The following is a 10,819-nucleotide window of genomic DNA, read 5'->3' as shown; positions in this document are numbered from 1 at the left end:
TAGATACAAAATTTCTCATGGTGTTACCCAAACCTACATAATTTTCGTCAGTATTTTACATGAGGTTAAATGAAATAAAATAAACTGTTTTAAGTAGTTATAAACTGCGTATTTTATGAAACAGAAAGTCTAATTAAAAACACGCGTACAAAATATTAATATAATAAATATAAGTAAGAATAATAAAGTCGAACTAGATAGTCATATTTGAAATTATGATAATTTTATATTAATACAAATAAATAAATAAAATAAATCTTGAAAAGATTGTTAGAAGTCTTTACTACGGAGAAATATTTCTGAAGTTAAACAAGTGATAACATAAATATTTCGATTTGATTAAACTAAAAAACAGATGAAAGCGAAATTTATGTATATTAAATTTAAAATCATATTTTTTTAAACCATTAGTACAGATAGTTACAGAAATAAAGTATAGATAGACATGTACAGTATTTTTCTCGCGAATATTTCCTTATTCAAAGCAATAACAACGCCGTTACAAAGTTTACATCCCTCTTTCTTTATAATAGCATAACCGTAGTCAAAATGCAGATTTTTTATGCAACGAGAAAATTACCCTTTAAAAAACAGGTAGTTTCAGATATTTAGCTATCTGACTGGTTATTTTTCACTCCTCTTTTTAAAATTTGGAAAATTTTGCAGAAAATTTTTTATTATTTATTCGTAAATTTCAAATGATAAATTATAGGCATTATTGTTTCTTAATTTCTCGTTCCTGCTTCTCTATGAATTAAGGTTATTTAATTGAATTGTGTCATTAATTTACAATATAGATTATATCAGGTCAAGTAAAAAACATAGGACAAATAATAGAATTATTTCATATAACGTTAAGAGACAAACCTAATTATATGACGTTCTGAGAAAAAAAATTGTAGATGAAAAATAGATGCACTATAATTTATATGAAAGAAAATCTACTGTCCCATCTCTTAAATTATTGAAAATAAGAATTTTTTTTTCAGATTTTTTTGATTATATGATAAAAAAATTTTACGTTAAAAGGTATCCTCGTGCATATCAGGTTTAAGTTTTCCAAACTTAATTAAAGATTTGCTTATTTCTCTTATTGTTTGAAAATATCTAAGGGTTCATTCAAATATTTCACGGTAAAATAACCAATTCACATTACATTATTCAATTTTTTAAGCCTTGAATACTTCGTAATAATTCTTATGCTGCAACACATTAACGTTGAAAAAGTAATATGTTCATGAAGAAGGAAATATTATACAGAAAATATTACAAATAATTTAAAGCAGCACATAAACTCTACAATCATTTATTAGATTTTTCTAGTTCCTTTTCCTCAAAATTATAAATAATATTTCAAAAGCGTATCTTTGTCCAACAGTATCGTATTTTAAGTAAAATATTAAATAACACTATGAAATTAGTACAAGCAACTTATTTATCTCTTAATAATATATTTTGTTCGATGATATCTTTATACACAAAACACAAACAAATTATATACACTATCTTTCGATCAATTTGTTACACAGAAAGATATTCGTTAAACATTTTAGCTGTCAGTCCTGAACTCAGTTCGGAGTAAAATCTAGCTGCTTTTTTAGTACATCAAAATAGTTTTTAATGGTTTTTAATGAAGAAATAGTACTTCGAAGGGAACTCCTTCAAGGAAATCCTCTGTACCAATGTCTGAAATTGTCTGCTGCTATGAAAACAAGAAGTCATTCTTAAGTCCACTTATGTCCCTGAAGGGTTCTAGAAGGTGGCTCAGGTGAGAAATTTAAAACTGACGTCACACTTCTAATGAACAGGCCAGACAAACAATCACATGCTCCTATTTAAAGTAACGTATCTTCGTAACCATAGCAACCACCGACATGTGAGTCTGATGTCTGGAGAAGTTCTTGTGATAGCTGGACAGTAAGTGATCCATCAGTTAAAGGGAAAACTAAAAAAGCTCTTCAAAAGTAAGTACACATGTGTCACACAAATTTTCCCCAACGGTGTTCTTTAAATAAAACAAATTATTCACGACTCGATGAAATGTTTACTTTTTTAAAATGTCTTGAATATTAAAGAGCAAACGGAAGTTTATTAGTAGAAAAATGACTCTAATTAATGCTTTTGATTATTTCATATGAGTCAAACAGTGTAAAGTTTCTCTACAAATATTCATCTCCTCTAGCAAGTGGATAACCATTTCTGTAAGCGTGTAGGGGTTCTTCCATTTGATCTTCAACTCGTCGACGGCGAAAGAAGCCCAGCTGAAAAATATAGATGCCAGTTTAATGGTAATCATCGCAATTACTTAGCAGTTTTTACAGTTAATATAAACTTAACAAAAACAATTTCTCAATTCCCTTAAGTACAATATAAAAAACTTCCAAGCCTTAACCATTATTTTTTAATGGATTTATGCTTTTTTCCCACTTTTTACTTGCGTTGCGTAGGTGGAGGGCAGTCTCCACTTTTAATTTAAATTTTTAGAATTTAAGTCAAAAATAAAAATGGGAAAAATTTTCACTATCAAAGACGGCGGTATTCAAAAGTATCAAAAATCTTTTAATTGACATAAGAAATTTAAAGGTGTTTCAAATAATTGTTTTTAACTCATCTTTGATTCCTTGGGCAATCAAACAGGTTTTTGTTAAGTTTTAATCCCACTTTCTTACCTTATGATTCATTAAGTTGCAATATTAATTAATATAATTTGCTTAAATATTAATTTTAAATCATGAAGATTTTACTTCAGATATTTAAAAAAAATGTTTCATGCCTGTGGCATTTTACTTTTAATGATAAGCATTAAATAGTTTTCGAATACTTCGAATAATTTGCATTGAATAGTTTCGAAAATGATAACCGCATTTACTAAATTTTATGTCATATTATAAAACCGTATTTTATTTTTAACTGTACCAAAATAATTACCAAAACGCTTCGGTGAAAATTACCGAGCATTGTAGTGTTTCCATAAAGCAAGAAATTGTAAATTTTACCATTTTCTGGTATTTTGGCCATACTTTTTTTTTTCTCAGTGTGCGCATGCAATTAAAGACTAGTACAGTAGCGATAGTACCATTCGATTAACAGCAAAGTTTACTGTGAAGAGCATTTTTTACCTTTACGGTTTTGACACTGTTAACATTTAGTATGGTTAAAAGACCATAAATACAATACTATACGGTTTTTAAACCATTCACAACTAGCATGGCTTCGAAACCGTAGAAAAGAAATTTAACTAGATATTGGAGATAGTTTAAAAGCTTTATGGTGCTGCCATCTATGGGTGAATGAGAGTATCGTATTCTAATAGTCAAGGGTCACAAACCGGGAAGTGCAGGACACTGGAAACTCTTAATGTGTTGAAGAGAATGAAGGAAATATTGTGGTGTGGACTCGAACCCCCATTTTGTCGGCCATGAGATTAACAGATTAGCCCTCTCGGCTACAATATTTATCTCTCTGCAAAGAACTAAGTGGATTCATTTGGTGAGCCTAGTTGGTACGATAAAGTTCTGGTTGTTTAACCGTATTAGGTGAAATCAGTTAATAAACGGTTTTTCTCAGAGTCAGCAATTTGAATATCATGTTATGTGCAATCATTTGAATGTTTTGTCTGAATATGGTAAAATAACAATTAAATTAATTATTATTTAACCATTCCTTCTGATTGCGAATTCTGACAGTGTGGTAGTTTGTAAATAACTATATTTTTAAGGATTCATGCATCTTATTTATATATAAAAAATGACATTGAAATTGTGGTTCTTAGATGAATCACTTAGTGACTTAGTGTGCATAATGAATAATTAAACGTGCAACATTTTTAAACCCCATTCTGCAGATTTTTTTAACAATAATTTTGACAAGAGTTCTTTCATATATCCGAAAAGATTCCTGATGAATGCTTTTAAAATTTCATGATGAGTTTTTACCTGCCAAAGAACTAAAGCTAGAAGTCCAAGAATTAGGAGTCCAACCGAAACTGAAAGTATCAGAATCCACCACGGAATCATATGAAACTGATGAGTTACTGTTTCAGGATCAACTTTCGTTGTTACCTAGACCAAAATTTAGCAATTTCAATGAAATAGGTCTTAAAGTTGTAGAAATAATAAGCATTAAAAAGAATGTTACTAAAATCAATCATTACTGCAAATACATACTTAATTTTGTTAAGTACATAATAGAAAGTAATAACAATGATAATTTTTCTTAGATTGAATAAATATAAATCACCGTTGTCAGTACTTACCATTGCCACTATCAATTTTTTTTACACGAAAGGGCTAAATATAATTTCAAAATTTTGATAATTAATAAAATGAATGAATTAATTAAAATTTTAAAACTAATTATTCAAAATTTAAAAAAAATATTAACTAAAATTTTAAAAATTAATTCATTAAAATTTTGAAAGTTATGAAGTTTTGAAGATTATTATTTACATTTCTATATTTAATTCCTGTTAATAGCATACTGTTTGCAATTTATTTATAATTTTTTTTGATTATTCATTGTTTTTAGCTTATATAGTAATAGCCATATTTACTTATGCTTTACTTTGAGATATCTTGATTTTCAAATGCAGATCTTTCTCAACAATGATAGCGAAAGTCGTTTTTTCTTAACATTTTAAGTAATCGTAATAATTGCTCAAAATGTCATGTATTACTAATCGTTACAATCAAAATTATGCAAAAACTACAATTACAACCATTTGGATGTTTTTAAATCCCGATTGTGATTATTAATATTAAAGAAAAGTTTTAAAACCACATAGAAATTTTTTTTAAAAAATCATTGGTTCGTTTTGCTTCTTGTGAAAATCACACTATACACTGTACATAACTGGCATATGTGAACACTACCTCAATTTAGATTGGAGGACAGATGGTGTAGCAATCACTTAACCTCTCACCAAGTTTAACAACCACATAACCGTTCGAAGACTTTCCCATCCCCGAAACCATAGGGAGCATTAACCCCTTCCTTCTCTTTCCCGGGAAAATGACGGGGTGAGGTTTTGTCCTCTATTTCTCGCTCCCGTGAAATTTCCGGGTTGGAGTGTTCAGTAGTAACGCGCCAATCAGAATAAAACTAATTCTTTTCCTTTGCCCGGAAAAAATTTTATTTCTCATTTTACACACCAGATGTCAGTACCAGGATATTTTTTAGGTAATTGTAGATAGCTAGTTTATTTTAAACTAGATGCAGCACTAATCAAATATGTGTATTTGGCAAAATAGGCACTGTTGTGACCGTTTTCTTGAAAATTAACCGATCGTTAAAGGATTAAAATGGATTTGGCGTCACTAAGAATTATCTTAGAAAGTGTAGTCCGATCAGATTCCAAGCCTTTAGTGATGTGATCGAACCCTGGCCCAAGCTGGAGTAACAGAAGACAAAATCCACCACTATAGGTGAGAGGTTGAAGGAATGAACAGCATACTTTCAAGGAATTGAAATTGAAATGCATTTGGATTTTTTAAAATTCACTTTAAAGTAAAGATGATACTTTTATTTTTTTATTATTTTCAATTTTTTTCCAATGCCCACCTGGAGAATGCCCTTTCGTCATACAGGCATCTGAAGGGCACATTTGTTGGCCACTCTTTCAAGGGCACCATATTAGGTGGGTCAACGTTCCTCCTACCGTAAGGACAGATAGTACAGAGAGTGAAAGAACATCCATGCCTTGCCCGGGATTCGAACCCAGAACCTTTCTGACGCAAGGTCAGCTCCCTGACCCCTACACTAGCCGGTCGGTATTTATTTTCAAAATAAGCTCCGTGATCATTATAAAAGTGAGAAAAAAAATTTAGCTTCAATAAAATTAAGAAAAATTGATAAGAGATACGATACAAAAAAATTAAATGACTGTTGATACTTACAAAAAGAGCTTTATAACCAAGATAGGTTGGATCAACACCGTGAGGAAGTGCTGTAACTCGACTGACTAGTTTAGAGGATATTTGGACATCGTCTAAGCCCAGCTAAGAAAAAGAGTAAAACAATTTATTAAAGGAAGTTAAAAATTTAAATGAAAGGGGTTAAAATTTATATTAACAGTATATACTTGGAAAAATTGTATAGTGTTTTGTGATAGTTTTTTATGCATCTAACTTTAAGTGTTTTAAAAGCGATGTTTCGAAGTTTGGTCACCGAAAACAAAATAATTAAAAAATATTCAGAAAGAGTAAATAAAGATTATATATAACATCAAATTACAATCTCATACCAAAATTACAACAAGTAAAACGTTAAGAGTTTCTTTAAATTTTAGAGACTTAAAACCCGGTCTCTTATAAATCTCTTAAGTTTAAGAGAACAAACTCATTTATAAGATGAAATATTTCTGATAAATATTTGAATTATAAGAGGTTTAACTATTTTTTTGGATATTGAATTAATTTGGAATTGATCGTTTTCACTAATGAATACTACAAGAGAAAAATTAAATACAGGGTTACGAGTACTTAAAATACGAGTACTCAAACAATTTTTAGTAATTTTAATTCAACTTCGTTTGAAACCAGAAAGAAGAATTTAATGTTTATATCACCGAAAATAATAATTAAAAAAATATTATCAACTTCAAGATTAAAATCTTGAAGCATATCAAGTTTTGATTACTATGGTTTAAATTTTTTAATCATTCAGTTAATAGTAAACTATCATAATAATTTAAACTGGACTCATCAGATTCAAAAAAGTTAGAGTATATATAATTTATGAAATAATCATATATATTTGCATTATTTGGATAATGAATTTAAGCATTTTGAAGTATCAGAATTACTTGTTATCAATCTCAATTGTAAACGAGCACAACTCCATTAGTAAGGTACATGATTTGCTCTTAAATGAATTCTGTATTAGACGCCGTTATATATTAAGTATGCACGTATGTTATGAATCTCAAATTATTTTTTATGCAAAGTAAAAAAAGGGAATTTTATATAAATCTATCAAATTATTAGCTAGAAAGCCTAGATTAAAAACATCAAAGCAGGTTTTATTGCCTGATTGTAATAAATAGGAATTTATTGAAGTTTTTTTTTGTATCAATACTTTTTAAAGAAGGGTTATTTTTCAATAGATGGCACCACTATGATAAAATTTAAATGCAATCAAAATTATATTTTAGGAGAAATTTTTATTGATCCTTTTAAAATTGTATTTTTGGGGTAGATTGTGGATATAAATTGTATTGATATTTAAGGAGCTTTAGATTAGCACTTTTATGGCGTATTAGTGGGTTTGTAGCTGGTTTTTCTTGTGGATCTTTTTTTTGTTCTGGCGTCCACTGGATGCGGGATGACTTTTGAGCGAGTAAACAGGTCAGTATGAATTATTCCGCCTTGCTGAGAAAAGTATAAGAGGCGTGAAGAGTGGCTGAAAAAGTAGTAAGACGGGAGTGCCTGAAAAAGTAGTAAAACGGGAGTGCGGATCGTGCCCGATGGAATGTTGAGTTGAAACATCACCGCTGACAGGATCTATCATGGCTGTTAGATGTATGTTCTGAGCCGGTATCATCGAGAATGAGTTTAGATTTAGCTGGAGTCTCGGAATAAGTTGATCTAGGCGGAAATGCTGAAAGGTTGATATTTGGAAAGAGTCCCTGGATACCGCGACTAAGTAAGCCACATTGATCGGATGAGCTGTTGCCTGGAAAAAAGTTGATCTGAAGCCTCAGAATAAAACGGGATATGATAGACGGAGTGTCGCTAGAATCAAGACGGTTGACAAGAAGTGAGCGTTCCTCGGCAGAAAATCGAGTGTTTCTAAAGAGCTGAATGGTGGTCGGAAGGTCGAGGTTCTCCTAGTCCACAAGTCTACCTGCAGGCCCGGTGGGCGTTCCAGAAGGTGATTTGCAAGTTCCTTTGTATTTATAAACTCTAATTTCTTGCCTTTTTAGTAACTTTTTAGAAGAGCATTTTATTCCGTATTTTAAATTATTTCTATCCGATGTTAAGATACCTATTTTAAGATGAGCCTTGGATATTTAATTTTAATTATCTGCTGTAGGAATACAAGGACTTAAAGTTTAAATGTTTTTGTAAATTTAGAATGAGCTAGTATTTTTATTTCGTAAATGTCTCTTTTAGTGTGAATTAATTTAATGTTATGCATATGAAATTTAAGGGTGCTTTTTATCGAAAAGTTTTATCTTGAGAATAACCATTTGGAAATTTAAAAGTGTATAAATTGAAATTTTGAGTGCACATGAAGGCATCTGGAAATGATCGGGATTGTGTTGGTTGTTAATTTATAGTTATAATAAAATTTACTTTTTATTGTTAAAAGTTTCATGTACTTCATTAGTCAAGTGTCTATTTTTGGAACCTGGGTAACCGTTACCAAAATTCAATTAAAAGATCACCCACTGGCCAAAGTTTGAAGGGTAACGGTACAACTTTGAGTTGCTTTTAATTTTCTTATTACACCACCTTATTTCCTTAACAGTTATTGATGTTTTGAGTTCCATTTTCCTACAAAGCGATTCCTAATATTTAAAGACGTTTTCGTTTCTTTGTCGTTAAGTATTATCATGTGCCCCCTAATGCGCACATCTTTCTGATTTCATTTTTGATTAGGATGCTATAATTATATACAAAGAACAAAGATTAAAGTACTAGTACATTGGATTATATTAATATTGTAAATACTATAATTATAAGTAAAAAAATAGAAAATAAAATGTATAAGGGAAAATTCAGAACTTATATTTGCTGCTGATTTTAATTTTAAGGATAGACAAAAATATTAAATAAAAAAGGTTATAACTGATATAAAAAGTGATAAATATTTTTTAATTAGTTTAGTAGAAGATATGATATTGTAGTTATCTACAATGAAGATGAATAAATTATATTTATTAATTTGTTTCTAACAACTGAATTTTCAAGCTATTATAATTTTTTTTAATTTAATAATGTTTAAGGATATTCCAAAACCTCCAGGGTAATTTATACAAAACATAAAATAATATTTACACTTTCTTCAATGGTTTATGCTATTAATCTTAAAAGTACTATATAATAATTCAGAAGTAAAATTTATTTTTTCAAAGAGAGAGTACTTCTAAAAACATGTTTGATACAAGAATACTTACATAAATAAGTATCCTCGTTGGCTTGTCATAGAGAAAAAGTTTATTGTTAAAATATAGGTTTTGATTATTATTGAGAACATTTTGTACAAAGACAAATAAAATTATAAAATATGGGTAAAACTTTAAAGAAATACAACAGAAAGAGGACCACTAGAGGTTATCTTCTAGTGGTTGTCGAAAGTGAAATATTTGATTCTATTTAATATTTGTGTTACCTCATGAAATAATCAAAAGTGTTCTGAGAAGAAAAAATATCGTCAAAATTACCAGAATATGGTAAAATTTACCACATTTCTTGCACTATGGGAACAACAGAAAGCTCAGTAATTTTACTAAAGAGTATTTGAAATGATTTTTGTAGAATTAACAATAAAATATGGTTTTATGACATGCGATAAAATTTGGTAAATGTTGTAAAACTCAGTAGTTTTATCACGATACTTTAGAGCATAACAAAAAACTATTTATTCGGTCAAATTTGCTTTTTAATTTTGTACTTTTTACTAAATATAGGCTAATAAGAACCATAATTTTGAAAACCAGAATTTTCGGTTAATCGTTACCATATGAATGGGAAAATTACCAAATGAATGGTTTAAATACCGTATATCTTGGTTTCATTCAGTAAAGCTATGTTTTTTTTTAACCGAAATGTCAGCGCCACACAGTAAAGTAATTTTACCAGAATTTTTCTTCTTCTTTTGCATACTAAAACGGTGAAATCGAACTAAAATTATGCATTAAGTTATAAGTAAAACTAATGTTCTTAAGAACATTAGTTTTAATAATGTTCATTAGCACAGTAATTAACACAATTTGTTATAATTAGCGTAAATGAGTATTCAACAAAACCATTAAAAATTATTTTTTAATCCTAAACATGAATAGGGAAGGAAGAACCTAAAATAATTTTCCTTTGAATAGTATTAATAACTTTAAAAGCTTCAGCAAGATACTTTTAAGTGAAATTTCAGTTTATAGGGAATAAAGTTGAAATATATTACAGAAATTGAGGATGAAGCATGTTTGAAAGAACTAGTATAATTATAAAATTTACTTTATCAACCATCAGAAACTTAATTACGATTTAAGTTTTAAGGAATATAAAATAATTTTTATCATTTACTTAATTTTAACCTTACCTCATCTAATGTGTTTTTCCATAGTCTCGATCTGATCATAAATATTACTTGTTCATCTTTTGTCAGATTATAAACGGTGCATTCGATTTTTGTACACAGTGTTGGACCACAAGACTGAAAAAATGAAATAAATGGTTTAAATATTTTAAATTATTTTCAAAATTTAAAATAAAAGAGTTAAGAAAAATATCAGATGCTTGATTTGTTTCTCAAACAAGTGGGTCACTAATCTCATTTTCACTCTTTTTTCATGTGTGTACTTCTCCCTTCAGTTTTCAACTCAAGTAAAACTTTTTTAATGCTTTATAAACATGAAACTTTCAAAATTGATTGCTTTTAATTAATCAATGATTGATTACTTTAAATTAAGTGGTTTAAAATAGTGCTGTGGTTACTCGTGTTGTGTGCAATTATGCGTGGTTTTTTGAAATTCCGACGCATTTGTTACGGTTTTGTAATACATAATATTTATTAACCAGGTTAGTTTCGAATCACGCAATTGAATAAATTTTTGCAAGCATTTGATTTGCACCCATTTCGTCGTGCATTCACGTGATTT

The 10,819-nt window shown here is 29.1% G+C and overlaps 1 protein-coding gene across 1 annotated transcript in view; it reads right to left on the bottom strand.

Annotated features, from left to right (window-relative positions):
- Positions 1-1,431: 1,431 nt before the first annotated feature.
- The window catches only part of LOC107444850 (integrin alpha-PS2), an 87,417-nt gene continuing 78,029 nt past the window's right edge, over positions 1,432-10,819 (bottom strand). Inside the window, exons 27-30 of the mRNA XM_087168140.1 lie at positions 10,261-10,374; positions 5,895-5,996; positions 3,936-4,061; positions 1,432-2,261 (exon numbers count right to left, since the gene is read on the bottom strand). Coding sequence (XP_087024266.1) covers positions 2,160-2,261; positions 3,936-4,061; positions 5,895-5,996; positions 10,261-10,374 — 444 coding nt within the window. The 3' untranslated portion in view covers positions 1,432-2,159. The remainder of the gene's footprint in view (positions 2,262-3,935; positions 4,062-5,894; positions 5,997-10,260; positions 10,375-10,819) is intronic.

This window comes from Parasteatoda tepidariorum, chromosome 7 (assembly GCF_982258835.1).
Source record: "Parasteatoda tepidariorum strain Cologne lab strain chromosome 7, Ptep-v5.0, whole genome shotgun sequence".
Lineage (NCBI taxonomy): Eukaryota > Metazoa > Arthropoda > Arachnida > Araneae > Theridiidae > Parasteatoda > Parasteatoda tepidariorum.
The sequence above is the reverse complement of the archived record's forward strand: the minus strand, read 5'-3'. Positions and strand labels throughout refer to the sequence as shown.